Source organism: Oncorhynchus kisutch, linkage group LG4 (assembly GCF_002021735.2).
Source record: "Oncorhynchus kisutch isolate 150728-3 linkage group LG4, Okis_V2, whole genome shotgun sequence".
Taxonomy (NCBI): domain Eukaryota; kingdom Metazoa; phylum Chordata; class Actinopteri; order Salmoniformes; family Salmonidae; genus Oncorhynchus; species Oncorhynchus kisutch.
Genome location: NC_034177.2, coordinates 70,170,141 through 70,189,333, shown reverse-complemented (window position 1 = coordinate 70,189,333; position 19,193 = coordinate 70,170,141). Strand labels below are relative to the sequence as shown.

The window sequence follows — 19,193 nt, the reverse complement described above, 5'->3', positions numbered from 1 at the left end:
TCTTTGAAAACATGATTTTCTTGAAAGCTGGATAGCCTATGACATAAAATCCCCATTCGCTCCTACAAACATTGACTTTCTTAGCATGGAATCGCCGGCTGTTATTACATTGAGCTGCAAACCCTGTAGCACTACACATACTGTAGCATAGCTGTGAAACACCTGCGTCTGGCTAAAGTGGAAGACTTATGATATGAAAGGAAAATCAGTAGTACAACCGAATGCATTCAACTGAAATGTGTCTCCAGCATTTAACCCAACCCATCTGAGTCAGAGAGGTGCGGGGAGCTGCCTTAATCGAGCACCTCAAACAGGCAGCCAACAGACAGGCTACAACTCTGTTGGAGCTAAATTCATGAATGAGACTATTATATGTAGTATTATACAACGGCTTCGTTTCGTGGCTATGACCACATTACATCCACGATAAAAAATGTCATAACATATGGCCCCTCAAGTATTATTGCTTAATTATACAATGGGTGGTTTAGAATTCCCGTTGTTAGAGTTTATCCTGCACATGATATAGGCTACTAGACAACATACACATGGCCACATTCATAAAAAGTGGCATCCTTTACGTCGTTAACTAGCAACGTACTATATACTACAACTTTTTAGCCTAATAAAGTTACATGTTTTATGAAAAAAGGCGGGGAAACTTGGATTATCCGTCTCATTTAGAACCTCGTCGCCGGCTGCCCACTGCACTGTCCGTGGTCCTGAAATGGGCTCATACACATTTTCATTGTACGGAAGATAGGCCTATAGAACAACCACCAGAACGCTACATTTGTGTTGTGAGTATTTTGAGCTAGGGTCTTAACAAGATTCACCAGCACTACTGACACTCACACGCACGTGTTTGTGCCAGGTGCTCGTATAAGGAAAGAAGGAATGGAGGAAGGGCGCGCGTCACTAGCACGCTTCGATTGGTGAAGTGAAATATAATATTTAGCACGCGCCTCGTACGGCGAGCCCCCATTCTCAAATGAGAATGCGCGCTCCTTGCGTGAGAAGGTGCGCGCGCTTCAGGGGCTGCGGTCCCATTGACGGTTCTACATCTCCGTGACAGCAGCAGCATCAGCATCAGAGCGCGGCAGTGGTGTAAAACAAGGAGCCCACCTAGCCAGCGTTCCAGACTGGGCAGCGGTAGAGAAACATCGCTCTGCGTTGAACGAAGCTAGCTTCACCAGGGGGCCGAGTAGCCTATCATTCTCTGCCGGAGACATGGGCTCCCCGTAACTGGAGGTGGAGGGGAGAGGAGGGCGGGTGGGGGGTGGGGGGGAGAAGAGAAAAGAGCGAGAGAGAGGAAGAGAGAGAAAAAGAGAAAAGGCGACTAGGAACCGAAGAAGCACTCCCACCGTGGGTGCCTGCCACCATGGGAGCCTTGCATCACTTGCCCGAGCCGTTGCTTCGTCCATGGGCCATGTCGTGATCCGTGGGCACAGCCAGCGGGATTTCTGTCAGTGATCCTAGCCGCCAAAGAGAGGGGGAGAAGATGTCCGCCTCGGTGGGCCCTCCGGGCGGCGCGCGTCCACCCGTCGTGCCGGCGTCCATGCCCGAACCGGACCTGAGCCATCTGACGGAGGAGGAGAGGAAGATCATAATGGCCGTGCTAGCTCGACAGAAGGAGGAGGAGGAGAAGGAAGAGGCCATGTTAAAGTAAGGGAGATACTGGGGCTATTTCCGCTCTGGAGATGCTGGGGAGATGTTGTGCAGAGATGCTGCCATACTGCCGCTAGGCTACCAATAGGCTAACAAACCTATACACATATCTGTCTATCTAACCTATTCATGGTACTAAGGTGCAGCATAGACAGTCGATGTGTGTAGTGATTCGCTGTAGTGAGTGTGTGTGTGTAGGTTATGTGTTTATCAGCATGTAGGCGATCCCTCTGTGTATCCTTGTTATATGGACTATAGTATCAGTGACTCTTGATTGTGATCATACAGAATGCCAGTGGACAGCTCCATGCATGTGAGACTGCCTACTTTAGTGTTCAATGGTCAGCTGCACTCCCCTAACATGAGATGGTACCTCCTATATTGCCCCAGCTCCTCTCACCGCAAAGATAGTGTAGCTTATTTCAGTCTCAACCATCTATAGCCTACATTTTAGCCTACAGAGTCAAGGATAACCTAACAAGATGTCCTAACGTGAATTGAGAGAGTGTGTGTGAGAGAGAGAGGGGGGGGGGGCTTTTGAGTAAGAGCGTGTTGGGTCAGGGCCGTCACAGGTGTACGAGACGAAGAGCAGGAGACAGGAAGGGAGGGAGGGAGAGAGAGAGAGAGAGAGAGAGAAAAGGGGTGTGTCGTCCCCGAGACACACAGCAGCTTCACACTCCACTGTCTTTTAGTACCCGGACACAAATAAACGAATATCAAACTCATTTCTTCTCAACCGCTCCCATTTCCCCCAATGCAAGTATGTGTTCTGTCATATCCGAACAATTCTAAACCGCTGGCTATATAGGTTCTAAATAACCTATAGCCCAGGCTAGTATATTCCCAAGCACAGCTTCTGTATGCTACAGACAGGCTAACAGCAGGCTGCGATTGCACAGCATCATTCGACCGAGATTCTGTCATTTCTGCTTGTAAAATCAGTGAAACAGCATCTCTGCCCTAGCAGTGTGTTTCCAGTGCTTGAATTGGGCAGGAGCTCACGGAACAGAGTACCAGCACCTCAACTGTTCTACTGCTTGAGCTCCTGTTCTTCTTTTAGAATATCAGGTCAAAAGTATTGTGGAGCTCCTGCACCTAAATATAAACAGTACCGGCATCCAAAATGAGTCAAGCACTGTGTGTTTCCATCCCATATCTCAACAGCTGTTTGCGTGTACGTTTGTTGCTTTGGTGACCGGGTGCGGTTGAGTATCAGCCCAATGTAGGCCAGCACCAGCACTCTCGCATCAGCCTACAGCAGCCCATCTTGACAGAAAGGCTACAGTAAACGCATGTAACCTAGTTTATGTGTTGTTTTATTACAGTGGATGATGGTCAAAAACAGCCTGTGCTATTTTAGTATTTTCACACACAGAGCGCGAGCCAGTGTGGAAGGAGCACGTATGTTGTATTTGTCACGACAACAATTCGGAGGTTTATCATCGTGAGTTAAATTGAACCCCTTTCTGGGTAGCATATTTCTCCACGGATAGTCTGACAAACTGCAGCGAGGTGATATGACGTCACACCACAGTCACTGCTATCGCATAGTCTTATATAGAATGAATAACTAGGCTCCCATGAGAACCCCTTCTTCTCTGCTATTCACGTCTGTGTTCTATTTTTGGCTCCTTTTGCAGAGTGCTAGCCCTGCATTGAATCTGCAGATCCATTCATTGCATCTAAAGAAAGAACTGTCCAATGCACAAGTGGTCATGCATAATTGTCATAATTTTCATCATAGGCGCAAGACTATATTTCAGCTCTGCCTTATTGCTAGTCGGAGCACATAAGCTACTGTAGCATGTGTGTGTGTGTGTATGCATGCTTGCATGGTGTGCTGTGTGATCTAAATTAGGACCTATGCTACAGTAGGCTTTGTGCCCACACTCTAGCGATAAGGCAATGCTGAAAACTTACATCCACAGAACTCACCTACATGTATATCCTATAGGATCGTTTACTCTAATCACAACATCAGCTCATGGTAGACCCAGGCTGGACTGATATGTCATCTAATCTAATTCTATGCTGTAAATCCGTTTGATGAACCCGCTAATGTGAGAAGCGCTGATGAAACCTGAAGAGAGCAGTGTGGCCACAGTAGCCTAGTACGAACACGAACACACACACACACACACACACACACACACACACACACACACACACACACACACACACACACACACACACACACACACACACACACACACACAAATGCTGGAATTCAATCCAACCCGCCATATCAATGTTTACACAGTGCTTTTGTATTCATACTACAGTAACTGCCTGTGCATGTGCAGTGTGGGTGTATGTTCTGTATGTGGAGATATTTTCCTGGATAGGTCACATAGTCAGGAAAAAAACCTGCTGGTTGTAAGTACACAGTGTGCTCCTCTGCTACTGTAACCTAAGAAGGAGGTTTTGCTTCTACATCAACCTTTTCACCCAATCGGTGTAATTGAAGTTGGGAGGTTTGAACAGCTATACTAGACAGTCAGACACCCATCTAATGACAGCTCAAACACAATGTGTTTGAGCTGTCATTAGATGGGTGTCTGACTGTGAGTGGCTAACTAACATTGAGTGGCTGCTGCCAACACACTGACTCAACTCCAGCCACTTTAATAATGGGAATTGATGTAAAATATATCACTAGCCACTTTAAACAATGCCACTTAATATAATGTTTACATACCCTACATGATTTATCTCATATGTATACGTATATACTGTACTCTATATCATCTACTGCATCTTTATGTAATACATGTATCACTAGCCACTTTAAACTATGCCACTTTGTTTACATACTCATCTCATATCTATATACTGTACTCGATACCATCTACTGCATCTTGCCTATGCCGCTCTGTACCATCACTCATTCATATATCTTTATGTACATATTCTTTATCCCTTTACACTTGTGTGTATAAGGTAGTAGTTTTGGAATTGTTAGCTAGATTACTCGTTGGTTATTACTGCATTGTCGGAGCTAGAAGCACAAGCATTTCGCTACACTCGCACTAACATCTGCTAACCATGTGTATGTGACAAATAAAATGTGATTTGATTTGATGTGTTGTTACAGATCTGTCACTCCTTTCAGTTTTAGACAGAACACATCATGTTGTGGGGTTCTCTTCGTGTTTTCTCTGTGATCAAGATGATCAGAGGACCCATTGATGTGTATGTAACATTTATGGGAAAAATAATATATCCGATAGTCATTTCGAGATAAAAGTGAAAAACATACTTTTGTATAATAATTTTATCAGAGATTTTATTGTTTTCTAAATTAAAGTTGTGTAGTTATAAAATATGGTGAATCACGTTTTTGTAATTGATTATCTACCTAGCAACTACTTTTCTCTATTCTGATTAATCAGATGTTGGTTAATTGTTGAAGAAGAACAGGAAGTAGTGGAGTAGATGGTCACGTTCCCCTGCTCAGACGTTGCATTCATCCACCAATTGTTGTGTGCCACGTCATCGACTGTCAGATTTCCATAACATATGATGTGGTTAGCTGATACTTACGATACCTATCCAGGCACTGTAGGATCTAGCATGTGTCAGCAACACCTGGGCAGAGGAACACGCCTGATGTATTTCATGTTTATTTATTTTACCAGGTAACACATTCTCATTTACAGCAACATACTGGGGAATAGTTACAGGGGAGAGGAGGGGGGATGAAATAGCCAATTGGAAGCTGGGGATGATTAGGTGGCCATGATGGTATGAGGGACAGATTGGGAATTCAGCCAGGACACCGGGGTTAACACCCCTACTCTTACAATAAGTTCCATCGGGATCTTTTAGTGACCACAGAGTGTCAGGACACCCGTTTAACATCCCACCCGAAAGACGGCACACTACACAGGGCAATGTCCCCAATCACTGGGATCTTCTGCTCAGAGGTTCCTTGCATCAACCAATGATCGCGTGCCACGTCATCGACTGTGCAGTCGGCCACCAGATTGCTATAACATATCTGGTTAGCTGATATGTTAAATACGTATCCAGGCATTGTAAGATCTGGCAGGCGTCAGCAACTGTGTAAATGTCTAAATCGAGTCATATGTCCACCTTCTAAAAGAACCCTCAAACTGCACCATTGTATACATTTTTAACACAATTTTCTGACAAAATTCCAACAACATTGTCCGTCTTGTGTGTTTCAGGGAGGAGAAGCCCATCCAAGCAAGAACTGTGAACCTGGTTGGGCAGAAGAAGCCTCAGCAAAACGATGTCCGGTAAAAACCATTATACAACCATATTTTGCTGTCTGTTATTTCTTTGAATGTTCAGTTGGTTATTCTAACATAGTCTTGGGGCGGTCAGAAGACCTGGGTTCGAACCCAGTCTGTCACATTGGTGGCTAAAGCTGGTTATGTGTCTTTGATGACAAGGTGGTTAAAAGGGAGTGAAATGTAACAGATGAGCTGGTGAACTTAACTATCTTCACGTAATGAGTAACCTTGCCTTAGACCAGAGGGATATACTACGATGTTAGCTTCATGTTCCAGCTCAATCTTCATCCATACTATGACGGGGAATATCACTCGTCCGCCTGCCGCTAACTCTAGCAGGCTTTTAACGGCGCATGCATGACACCTGTGGCTAGTTGAATGCCAAACTCTTCATTGAGACCATGATGAAACATCACTCTATGGGAGAGTCAGAACTCTTCATTGAGACCATGCTGACACATCAATCTATAGGAGAATCAGAACTCTTAATTGAGACCATGCTGACACATCAATCTATGGGAGAGTCAGAACTCTTAATTGAGACAGTGCTGAAACATCAATCTATGGGAGAGTCAGAACTCTTCATTGAGACCATGCTGACACATCAATCTATAGGAGAATCAGAACTCTTCATTGAGTCAATGCTAAAACGTCAATCTATGGGAGCGTCAGAACTCTTAATTGAGACAATGCTGAAACATCAATCTATGGGAGAGTCAGAACTCTTCATTGAGACCATGCTGACACATCAATCTATGGGAGAATCAGAACTCTTCATTGAGACAATGCTAAAACGTCAATCTATGGGAGCGTCAGTGTCGCGTTTTCATTTGTGCCGAAAACTAAATGAAAGAAAAGTTATCCTGCAAATTCAGCAGGCTAGTGTGTTGGAGTGGCGTGTTTATTTGATTACTTATCGTTAATGGTGTCTTTGGTGTGCTTTTCAATGAACAAGCATCTTTCCCCCCATTCCTATTGATAAAATAGTTGTATTTGTCATACACAAGTTTTACTGTGCGTAAAGTTTGAAATGCATTCTGTCATTACAAAATGTGTAATGTGCTAGGTATTTAAAAAATGACTTATTTAATACACACACAAAATGAAGGGGATGATGACGCAATCCGTGTGAGAGGGAGGGAATCTGATTTCATCTGTCCTCAACTCGTGACTCAGACACTTTTATTCAGAATAAATGTAGTAAGCCCTGAGTTAGCCTGCCCGGTAGCAGGTTAGATCTGAATGATTCGTTGCCATAGAAATGTACCTGGCTAAAAGGTGAGCCACTTTCGTGGTACCGGTTATCCCGAGTTGAACTCAGAGTTGACCAAAGTTACCACGCTAACTCCTCAAACCACGTACATAGTATAAGGCTTGGAAGACTCGTGTTAGCTCCCAAGCTAATGTCAATCACAACATTCCACAACCCAGTGAGAAGATGGACATCACCTGTTAATTAGCTCTTAATGCGCTATTGAACCATCATTGAGTCTTTGACATGGGTTTGTCAACGGATGGTCCAGGGTCAGATATTATATATCCTCCTAATGGTCAGAAGGTTAGAATTTGGATTTGGGTAACCTGAGCCCAGATGTCTAGTAAGGGACGACTTCCTATCTCTTTGGCTCTGATGAGGAAAACAGCCAGTATTCACCCAGAGTGATAAGTATGTCATATTGAAGTACCGGTATGTCAACTATCAGTCCAGCATCTAAGGCCCCTTTGACTGAAGCCCCGTCTGAGGCCCCATCTAAGGCCCCGTCTGTGTGTAATGTATGTTTAGCCGTTCTTGGGAGCGGGAGCTGTGGTCAGTACTTTAGGCTTATGTCTGTAATGGAGATTGTGTCTGCAGCACAATGAACACGTTGTGTGTGTGTATATATTGTAGGTCATTATTTCTATGCGGTCGTGCACTTTGACATTTTGTGCGTGTGAGTGGTTGTGCATGCTTCATGTGTGTGTGTGTGTGTGTGTGTGTGTGTGTGTGTGTGTGTGCTTCATGTGTGTGTTTTGCGCAAGCATGCATGCGTGTGTGAGAGGTTGGATCAGAGAGCGGTGGGATTAAGGGGCAAATCAGCTGGATCACATCTGCTTCCCCGAGGAATCCCGGAATGTGGCCCAATTATGACATCATACCATGGAATCCCGGTCACTATTCCGACACATACGGAATGTCAGCAGGCCGGTCTGAACTTTATTTCTGGATTAAGATATGCTTATCATATCTGGCCATTTCTCAAATGACATAATATCCCCAACATAATGCATTTTTGACCTTAGCTACTTTCCATGGTAAAAAGCGGTGAACTGTAAGTAGTTGTGTATCATTTGACATGCAGGCTATTATCTGTTTTTCTCTGATTCTAGATGAGCATAGATGTGGATCTGTGATATGAATTCAGGAAGGTCAAGTAATGGAAAGCATATTTGTGTAAAGGGTAGTGAAGTGAACTCAGAAGGCATTAATGGTAGACCTACTCATCCTGTTGATAGAGGGAAAAGCTTCCATAACTCTCAGTACATTAAAGAGATGACCCCTGAAAAGCCATGTCTTCCCCCTTGCCCACAGAGCAAAATAGGCTATGTAAGACAACTTCTTAGAATTAGCATCACCTACCGCCATGTAACATTCTCACTAAAACTCATGTCAAACATTAACAAATCCTCTAACTTTACTCTGAGTGTACAAATCTGCTCTTTCCATGACATAGACTGACCAGGTGAATCCAGGTGAGAGCTATGATCCCTTATTGATGCCACTTGTTGAATCCACTTCAATCAGTGTAGATGAAGGGGAGGAGACAGTTTAAAGAAGGATTTTTAAGCCTTTAGACAATCGAGACATGGATTGTGTATTTGTGCCATTCAGAGGGTGAATGGGTAAGACAAAATATGTAAGTGCCTTTGAAAGTGGTATGGCAGTAGGTGCCAGGTCAGTTTGAGTGTGTCAAGAACTACAACACTGCTGGGTTTTCACGCTCAACAGTTTCCCGTGTGTATCAAGAATGAAGTCAACATGGGCCAGCATCCCTGTGGAACGCTTTCAACACTTTGTAGAGTCCAAACCCCGACAACTTGAGGCTGTTCCTAGGGCTAAGGGTTTGTGGGGGGGGGGGGTGTCTTTGACAGTTTTTAGGGCCTTCCTCTGACACCACCTGGTATAGAGGTCCTGGATGGCAGGAAGCTTGGCCCCGGTGATGTACTGGGCCGTTCACACTACCCTCTGTAGTGCCTTGCGGTCGGAGGCTGAGCAGTTGCCATACCAGGCAGTGATGTAACCAGTCAGGATGCTCTTGATGGTGCAGCTGTAGAACCTTTTGAGGATCTGAGGACCCATGCCAAATCTTTTCAGTGGGGAATAGGTTTTGTCGTGCCCTCTTCACGACTGTCTTGGTGTGCTTGGACCAGTGTATATTTACCATACAGAGCTTACATTACTCTCCCCTCTACGACATGGATGTATCTATAAGGCCTAGCTTATGTCGCTGATATACCCCATTGAGCAGAGAGACCCCTAGGACTAGGATACTAGCCAATCACAGAGTGCAGGAAGTGACTTCCCGGCCAATCTCAAAACCTCAGAAGGGAACTGGAGTGTTACTGGGCCATTGCCATGGCGCCAGGGTCAGGAGACTGCTATCCAATCACATGTGTAGTTCCTGACTGCTTATTTCTATGTGTCTTCACAGGTGAAAGCATGGCTACTGTCCCGACAACTAGAGAAGCACAGTTAGCACACAGCTAACTCAACACAACCTAGCATGACTTATGTACTCTATCTTTCTGTAACTACAGGATATTGTTCCCTGTATGGTATGAGGTTTGTGTGTGTGATTGTAGACGGTGTCCACCCTGTTAAAGGTAGAGCTCTATACGACTGTGCCAAGCCATATGGAGCTCTGTCTGGGGAGCACACTACCCACTTAGCTCTGCTGTTGGCTTTGGTGCTCTCTCCATCTGTCTTCCTCATCTTTTCTCCCCATCTATCTATTTCTAGCGGCCAATCTCTTTCTCTATATCGTCCTCTTTATCTCCCTCCCTCTGTCTTTTATCTGTATTCTCGACATCCTCAGGTATCTGGCTAATGACTGTGCGTGCACGTGGGTGCGCATGGGTGCACGCACGTGTGTGTGTGTGTGTGTGTGCGTGCGTGCGTGACATTAGTGCTCTTTAAGCCTGTGACGGTGTGTAAGTAAGGAGGTGTGTTCTTGACAGAGCGGAATGTCTTCTCAAGTGGACTGACTCTCACTCTTTTCTCTCTCCATCCCTCACTCTCTCTTCCTCTGTTGGTAAATGTTATTGTCTTGGAGCTGCAGGCTTGTTGAAGTCCCACTCAGTAATGAGGATAGGCCCTCCAGACCAGTCTAAGACACGCTCCTACTGAAGGAGAGAGTAATGTCACTCCATGTATCCAAGAGAGTTTGTGTAGCAGTCAACAATCAATACAGTGCATGTGTCTTGACGTTGGTATGTTGTGAATCAGGGTTGGTGAATCAGTACTGGCAAAGTGAACCTACAGTACATAACCACCAAGAAGGGTACCCGGTATAGGGTTGAGGGAAGAGGGAGGCAGAGATGGAGGGGAAAGAGTGAGCGTGTGGTGGAGAGAAATGTGTGAGAGAGCAGCTGAGCTGAATAGAGCGAGAAAAGGAAGAGAGAGACACATTAAAAAGAATCAACAAAAAAACAGAGCAAACTAGAATGCTATTTGGCCCTAAACAGAGAGTACACAGTGGTGGAATACCTGACCACTGTGACTGACCCAAACTTGAGGAAAGCTTTGACTATGTACAGACTCAGTGAGCATAGCCTTGCTATTGGCTCTCAAGAGAAGACAGGCTATGTGCAAACTGCCCACAAAAGGAGGTGGAAACTGAGCTGCACTTCCTGACCATATTAGAGAGACACATTTCCCTCAGATTACACAAATCCTCAAAGCATTAAAAAACAAACTCTATTTTGATAAACTCATATCTATTGGGTGGAATACCACAGTGTGCCATCAGAGCAGAAAGATTTGTGACCTTTTGCCACAAGAAAAGGTCAACCAGTGAAGAACAAACACCATTGTAAATAAACTCAGCAAAAAAAAAAAATCCCTTTTTCAGGACCCTGTCTTTCAAAGATAATTCATAAACTCCCATAACTTGCAGGTGCCTTGGTGGAGAGTGGGTTAACTTCTCACAGCAAGAACTGGCAAATCTGGTGCAGTTCCCGAGGAGGAGATGCACTGTAGTACTTAATGCAGCTGGTGGCCACACCAGATACTGACTGTTACTTTTGATTTTGACCCCTTTGTTCAGGAACACATTATTACATTTCTGTTAGTCACCTGTCTTCGGAACTTGTTCAGTTTATGTCTCAGTTGTTGAATCTTGTTATGTTCATACAAATATTTACACATGTTAAGTTTGCTGAAAATAAATGCAATTTGTATAAACGCAATGCAAACATATGTTTCCCATGCCAATAAAGCCCTTAAATTGAATTGAATTGAATATGGTTGTAAAAACACAGTGTACTCCTTTGCTGTGGTAACCGAAGAATTAGGTTTTGCTTCTACATTCACCTTTTCACCCAATCGGTGTAATTGAAGTTGGGAGGTTTGAAGGGGAAAATCTAACCATAGTTGAGGAGTGTGCACACCAGAGGAGAGGGGGCGAAGGAGAGAGAGGTGGAGGCGGGGATGAGGGAGAGAGCTGAAGAAAGAGATGGATGGATGGTTGGAGAGGGGGAAGGTGACGCTATACACCACCCGGGCCACTCAGCATGGCGACAGATTTGCCGGAAGCAAAGGAGGGAGGGGGAAGTGCAGATCCTGCCAGGGAGAGAGAAAAACCTAAGAGAGTGAGAGACAGAAAGAGAGACTGTGGCTTACTGTGTGCCGCTGATTCCATATGGTGGTGAGGTGCCGTCCAGAGCGGGAAGAGACCAACCTGTCTAGCATAGGAACAGAGGAGAGTAAGTTAGTGGGCTAAACCAACTACCTTCCATAGACCAAAGTGTTATTCTGTCCTTTTGATATAAAATAAGTTGTCATAAGCTTCAATCCCCTCCCACCTAAACCCACGACCACATACACGTCTCTCCTTTATTCTAGCGCTACAGGGGACCAGTCACAAGGCTGGCACCTTTAACTGCTTTCCAATTTTGCAAATAGCAGGAGGAATAAACTTTTTTATATTTTTTAAAACTCGTCTATTATAGGACTGGGAAGTTACAGAAATCAATCAGGTGGATGACTCCTCCTGTTGAGAGAGAGAGAGATTCATTTCTAAATGGCTGTGAAGTGATTCTCTCTCGCTCTTCTTTGACACTCGCTCATTGTCTTTTGATTAATGTCCGCTTGCCTTTTGAATATCGATCTGAGATGAGAGGGTGAGTCATGAAGGGAACCCTTAGTCACTGCAGCTCTATCAGGTGGCGTGGGAGTGAGTTTATGAATGCTTATTGGTACAGATACAGAGTACCCATAGATCTCATGGCTCAGTCGGCTAGCAACACCAGGGTTGTGGGTTGGATTCCTGCATGGGGTACATACAGTATATTGGACATGTGTGTGTGACCGGTGGTGTGCAAAATCAAGCCCCTGCTCCATAGCCACTCAAAATAATAATATAGATTAGGTTCATATGTGACCGTTTGGCCACCGAACACACCTTCTATCCCTCGGGCTTGCCCACCAGGTCCATCTGGTTGGCTGATCAAGGGCGTGGTTGTGCCAGTGTATTTAAGCAGAGAGCTTCCTTCCGTTTGGAGAATTAATTTTTTGTCTTTTGAGAGATTGGCGTGCTTTTGGAGGACAAGAGCAGGGACAGTGAAAGCCCAAATGCAAAGAGTCTTAAAGATGTCTTTTGTAAGAATGGTGTATGTAACAGAACCAGTAAACATACTGAGTTCCGCTCTCCTCCTTGGGCACACCAGCCTGAGTGAGTGCAAATTGGGGTTTATTCATCACAAAATATTCAACTATTTCTATAAGTCAACTAAACTATAAGTTTCCAACATAGTCAGTTTCTTTCAATGGTCTCTGTTGAAAAAAAAATGCACAATGATACATTTCCAGGTTAAGCGCACACAATTTCCATAGCAATCACATCTTACTTCTCCCAAGTGTCCTATGTTGAAGTTTACATAATCAAATCCATTTCACACATAAAACAATCAGCAGGCCCACTGCACTCACTCAGGCTGGCGTGCCCAAGGAGGAGGAGAGAGGAACTCAGTATAACGTTTACCGGCGCTGTTACACACACACACACTATACTATAGTTACAAAATATTTGGGCTATCACTGGCCCCACTCTCGTCCTCCAAAGGCACGCCAACCTTCCGAATAACAAAACAATCTCCCAAATGGAAGGAAGCGCTCTGCTTAAATACACTGGCACAACCCTGCCCTTGATTAGCCAACCAGACGCACCTGGTGGGCAAGAGAAAGGGCTAAAAGGCACATTAGTGGCCACCGGTCACATATTAACTCAAAGTCGCTTTGAATAAAAGCATCTGATGAATGACTATATTATTATTTAGAGTGGTTATAAGGAGTGTCTAGGGATAAGGGCTAGGGCTCGGGTTTGTATTCAGCACTAAATACGCTTACAGTTCCCCTCAGTGAGAAACTATAACCGGAAACTTCTCCCAGCTGGTAACATGAGATTCCATTGCCCAGAATCCATTGCAATGGTGCCAGGAAATGCTCATATATCCCCATTCTCGTATGGAGTGTGAAGGAATTTTGGGAGTGAGGTTCACTCCTCAGTCCTGAAACAGCACCTATCCTCTTGCACCTAGAGCACCCGTCAAACCCATTCCACGGAGGGCTGACTGACTGCGGGCGATCGCTCCTCCCTTGTACTTGGTTGATGAATGAAGGTCATTAATTAGTAAGGAACACCCCTCAACCAGTCTAGGTCTTAATTGAAAGGAAAAAACAAACCAGCAGACACTGAGTGTGACACCCCTGGCCTATAGAGACATTGTGTAGATCAGAATAAATCAGAATGTGTATAAACCTTTTACACATTGATGTGTATAAACATTACCTTGGCATTGTCCTTTGATTGACTTGGTACTAGGACTTTTCACCAAATTGCACACGTGTGATGGGCTGTTTTTGGACTCAAGACACTGCCGGTATTGAGGACTTTAACATGAGCCATTGAGCAGCACAGCTCTATCATACGGGTGTCAGACAGATTAGAGACCAACCACACAGACCCATTGCTCCTCTGGGACATTGTGTGTGTGTGTGTGTGTGTGTGTGTGTGTGTGTGTGTGTGTGTGTGTGTGTGTGTGTGTGTGTGCTGGAGGATTTACAGCCAGCGCTGTATATGGGGACCAGGGCCGTCCTGCCAGGGCTTGATGAATGGAGAACGGCGTGTGTGTACGCAGGACGTTTGTCCTTGTTAGGTGACGCCACGCACAGTGGCTGAGACACGGCTGGCTTTTCACGTCATCTAGAGGACTCCTTTGACTCGTTCCCCCTCGATTGGAGAGGACTGGGGAAATGATCGCTCTCCAATGCTCTGGATGAATAGCCACACCATTCACTGCTTGAGGTAGCAAGGTAGAGGCCCTAACATGATCAGACCCAATCGAATCCTCTAATCTCAGTATGCCTGTAAATCTGTGGGTATTTATGGGTCTGCATTCCGTATTGTACAGTGGGCTTTGTTGTTGCTACTGTTGTCCTTGACTCTCAGCAAGCTAGTTAGTGCTGCATGGCGTAATTACTCCAGCAATTACTATATGGGACACTTCATGCTAATGTTGTTTTCCCAGAGTGAATTGTTGGCCCTATTTGGACTTGGACAAATGTGGATTTCACAAAGGGTTTATTTATATTGGGATCCTGAGTGGCGCAGCGGTCTAAGGCACTGCATCTCAGTGCAAGAGGCATCACTACAGTCCTTGGTTTGAATCCAGGCTGTATCACATCCAGCTTTGATTGCGAGTCCCATAAGGCGGCGCACAATTGGCCCAGCATTGGCCGGGGTAGGCCATCATTGTAAATAAGAATTTGTTATTAACTGACTTGCCTAGTTAAATAAAGTTTTAAAAAATGAGAGAAAGTTGAATGGTGTGATTTGAAGGGAAGTGTGTGTTTGTGCTGGTAGAAGTAAAGCTTGGGCTCACTTTGGTTTAACCTTGTTTCTCATTCATGAATCTCAGTGTTTTCTAGCTTTTCTTAATGAGCGCCTGTCTGACAGTCTTCCCTGAATCTTGAAAGCTGAGTGCTCTCTCAGATCTCCTCATAAATACATATTTATCTCTATTTATCTCTCTTCCTCTCTCTCTGTTTACCCATGAAGATGTTTTTCATTTACCCCTCAAAAAACATTCCACAACAGTGTTGCACAATCTAGTAGAGATTTAAGTTGAAAGTTTTCCCATCTGAGAGAGTTCGCCAGAGTAGTCGGCTGCAGTCCAATAGTTGAAGATAGCTTCCTTCCCTCATCTTCTTCCCTTAATTGATTGGTGAAAGGAATGTTATGAATCCTTGCTCTCACCTATTGAACTGCGTTCGAGCGGTGGTTTCCTCAGAGGGGAGTAAGGAAGGATACATTTCTAAATTATTCAAACAGGACCTATGTATTTGAACGGGGCCTGTGACAGTTTGACTTAGTGAGAGTCATGGAGCTGAGGATATGAACCCTGAGGAGACCTAACAGCAGGTGACCCAGGTCTGACCTTTAGGGCCAATCGGTACCGGAGATGAGTCTGTGGGCGCTGACAGGAAGATGGGATGGGGAGTGTTTTTGTCTTTGTGTGTGTGTGTATTTACAGGGATACGATACAGGGATGTCACTGTTGGTGGGACAGTCCCGGGAGGAGGTTGTGTTTGTTTGTAGGTATGACAAGTGAACCGTTTGTTTTGTAACACCAGTAGCGTACTGTAGAATGTGGAATTATAGCCTAAGGCTATAAATGACATTTACTCCTGAGGTGCTGACCTGTTGCACCCTCTACAACCACTGTGATTATTATTTGACCCTGATGATCATCTATGAATGTTTGAACATCTTGAAGAACGATCTGGCCTTAATGGTTATGTATTCTTATAGTTTACACCCGGCACCGCCAGAAGAGGACTGGCCACCTCTCAAAGCCTGGTTCCTCTCTAGATTTCTTCCTAGGTTCCTGCCTTTCTAGGGAATGTTTGCCACTGTGCTCCTACATCTGCATTGCTTGCTGTTTGTTTTTTTTTGACTGGGTTTCTGTACAGGTACTTTGTGACAACCCCTGATGTAAAAGGGGTTTTATAAATACATTTGGATTTGATTTGATTTAGCTAACTTTGTACCTTTCCTTCCTTCCTGTTCTCTCAGAGGTATCCAGCAGCAGATGTCGAGCTACAGGGAGACGGTGCGGCGGGTGGGGGAGGAGACGCGCCGGCAGACCACCACGGGCCAGCACCGGGACGACGCACCCACCTGTGGCATCTGCCACAAGACCAAGTTTGCTGACGGCTGTGGCAGCCTCTGCTCTTACTGCCAGACCAAGTTCTGTGCCCGTTGTGGAGGGAGGGTGTCCTTACGCACCAACAGTGTAAGAGAAACTTGTAGACACACACACACAAATGCACACAAAAACGCCCCTGTTTACTCCACTTTCACTGACGGTGTGTACTCTAAGCAGGGGCAAAGGTGTTTGTGTGTGTGTGTGTGTGTGTGTGTGCGTATTCTGCACCAGTGCATGACCCAGGTGGAGGCTGGTAAAGGTTAATTGGGTATTAGACAGGGACTGGGGGCAGGGGGGAGGTCTCTGTGTTCCACCCTGGGGGGTTGGGCCTGGGCTACAGACATGTTGAGGTAGGGGTGGCCCCATGCAGGAAGCCCACCCAGCCACCCACAGTGTGATATTTAATGATCAACCACTCCCCCACACATACATATATGCATGCACTGAAAGACACACACACACACACACACACATTGGTTTGACTATACAAGTGGGGAACAAAACATTTATTACCATTAAAAATCCTATTTTCCCTAACCCCTAACCTTAACCCCAAATCTCTAACCCTAATTCTAATACTAACTGTAAACATAACCCTAACCTAACATTCTTTTTCTTTTTTTACTATCCTTGTGAGGACTTTTGGAACCCAAAAGGATAGTAAAGTTATACCACACTCACTCACTCACTCACTCACTCACTCACTCACTCACTCACTCACTCACTCACCTACTCACACACACACACACACACACACACACACACACACACACACACACACACACACACACACACACACACACACACACACACACACACACACACACACACACACACACACTTATTAAGTAGCCCTAACGAGCACAGTGTGGAGAGGCCAATTGGTGTGAGAGAGGAACGATAGTTGTGCAGAGCTTTGAAACAGGGATTACCTACCTGTTGAGTCCCCCCCGCCCCACCACCTCGACTCATAATCAATCAGTCCTGCGCTGCTGTTAAGGACATTTCTGTACCACCTCATTTTGATTTGCATGAAAACCCTCTATCATCAGAAGGTGTGTTCTCTCAAGCAGGTTTGGATGTGTCCTCATTTCACCTTGCCAATCTCTCCCTCCCATCTCTTTTTCTTTTCTCCTCCCATGCCACCGGGATGCTTTGCAACAGGAGGACAAAGTGGTGAGTTGTTTCTCTTCCTGTGAAGTCATAGTAGTTCAGTGAACTTCATTTGCAACCAGAACATTTGCAGCATTTTACCAGCATCATGTTCTGTCGTAGGGGTCCAAGGTGTAAATTCAGGAATGTGACTCATCAAGACCTTGAAGGGATAGTGCGATATTTTGGCAGTCAAGACCTTTTTCTACTTAGCCAGAGTCAAATGAATTAATGGACACCATAGTTATGTCTCTGTCTGCAGTTTAAAGTAAATTGCTAACTAGTGTTAGCGCAAGCTAGATGTACCTATAGACATTCAGTCATTGCTGGGGGAAAAAAGGGCTTACTTGCCAAAATCTTGCACTATTTGGTTAAGATATGTAGCCAACAAAAAGGTGGAACCTCCTCGAGTGTCGACCAACAGCACTCCACTAATGCTCACTAGACCACACAGTGTAACATTACATACCATTAGGTATTACTCCGGACATGCCTTTTACACCATACAGCACTCTTACAGTTATGTCCAGTTTCAAACCTTACACGCCCTTGGCCCCGTTCCCTCAGTGGAGCTGCCAAACCATCACTTTGTTGGTATTTGGCTCAGTGGTGCTTTGGCCTTCCAACAGTTCTTGAGAGTAGTGTAGACACTAGTATCCACCAACCCCCCTACAGCACAGTACAACAGCACTAACTCTAATGAGGCTTTAGCCTTCCAACAGTTCTTGAGAGTAGTGTAGACACTAGTATCCACCAACCCCCGTACAGCACAGTACAACAGCACTGACTCGAATGAGGCTTTGGCAGTACAAGCTGTAACTGAGTAGAACGTGTAAGCCCTGTGTATGACCTGTGTAGCCCTATGCATTGACTACGTAGCCTGGAGTGTAGGTTGTGGGGACTCTGCATATTGTTTGTGTTGCCCCAATGTCTAACCCCTAGATGGGGTTTGAAAAAAGAGAAAGCTCCTACGTTGAGACTATGTATCCCCTATGTATCCCCTATGTATCCCCTATGTATCCCCTATGTATGGCCTATGTATGCATGCAGTCACTGTTTATAGCTTGCGTAGTCTATATATGTTGTGGCTAATGAGAAGCAGTGACCATTATCTACAGCAGGTGTTCCCAATTACATTCAGCCATGGGCCGATTTTTCCTTGAGTGGAAGGTCAGTTGGCCGGAATTGAGTTCTACCTAATTCCTGGTGATTTTACAATGTTTTATGTCCAACATTGAACATAAAAAATAAAAAAATACAAATACATTTGTCAGATCTACAATGATGGCGGATCTCATGGTGAAATCTGTGTTTGTGCGTAAGCCAAGTGTTTCACACAGAAAACATTTTTCTGACGTCTGATTTATCTCCCAAGAGAGTATGCATTCTCTCCCCCTTCCCTCTCTCCCTCTTTCCCTCTCATTGTAACATCCTAGGCTGTTTTTAGAACGTAGTCACATCAGTGTTTGAGACCGTCTCAGGGTAGCGTTCAGTGTGTACACCAAGTGTCTCTCCCTGCAGCAGTTTGGCTGAGATACAGAAACACACATCCATGTGTCATCTCCTCGGAGCGCAACAGCACCTCATGATTGCTATTGATCTCAGTCTCTAGTCTCGCTCCGCTCCGCCATTCATTCACTTCATTGAAAT

General features: G+C 45.0%; 1 protein-coding gene across 11 annotated transcripts in view; it reads left to right on the top strand.

The window, feature by feature from the left end:
- The window catches only part of LOC109906983 (regulating synaptic membrane exocytosis protein 1), an 80,055-nt gene that overhangs the window by 2,659 nt on the left and 58,203 nt on the right, over positions 1–19,193 (top strand). For 4 of the 11 annotated variants that reach the window (XM_031823543.1, XM_031823539.1, XM_031823535.1 and 1 more), the window contains exons 1-4: positions 984–1,665; positions 5,859–5,930; positions 16,259–16,478; positions 17,556–17,567. In XM_031823543.1, the coding sequence (XP_031679403.1) occupies positions 1,502–1,665; positions 5,859–5,930; positions 16,259–16,478; positions 17,556–17,567 (468 nt within the window). In that variant the 5' untranslated portion in view covers positions 984–1,501. Of the gene's footprint in view, positions 1–982; positions 1,666–5,858; positions 5,931–16,258; positions 16,479–17,555; positions 17,568–19,193 lie in introns of those variants that run through there. The other 7 variants (XM_031823533.1, XM_031823534.1, XM_031823541.1 and 4 more) reach the window with 4 other exon arrangements.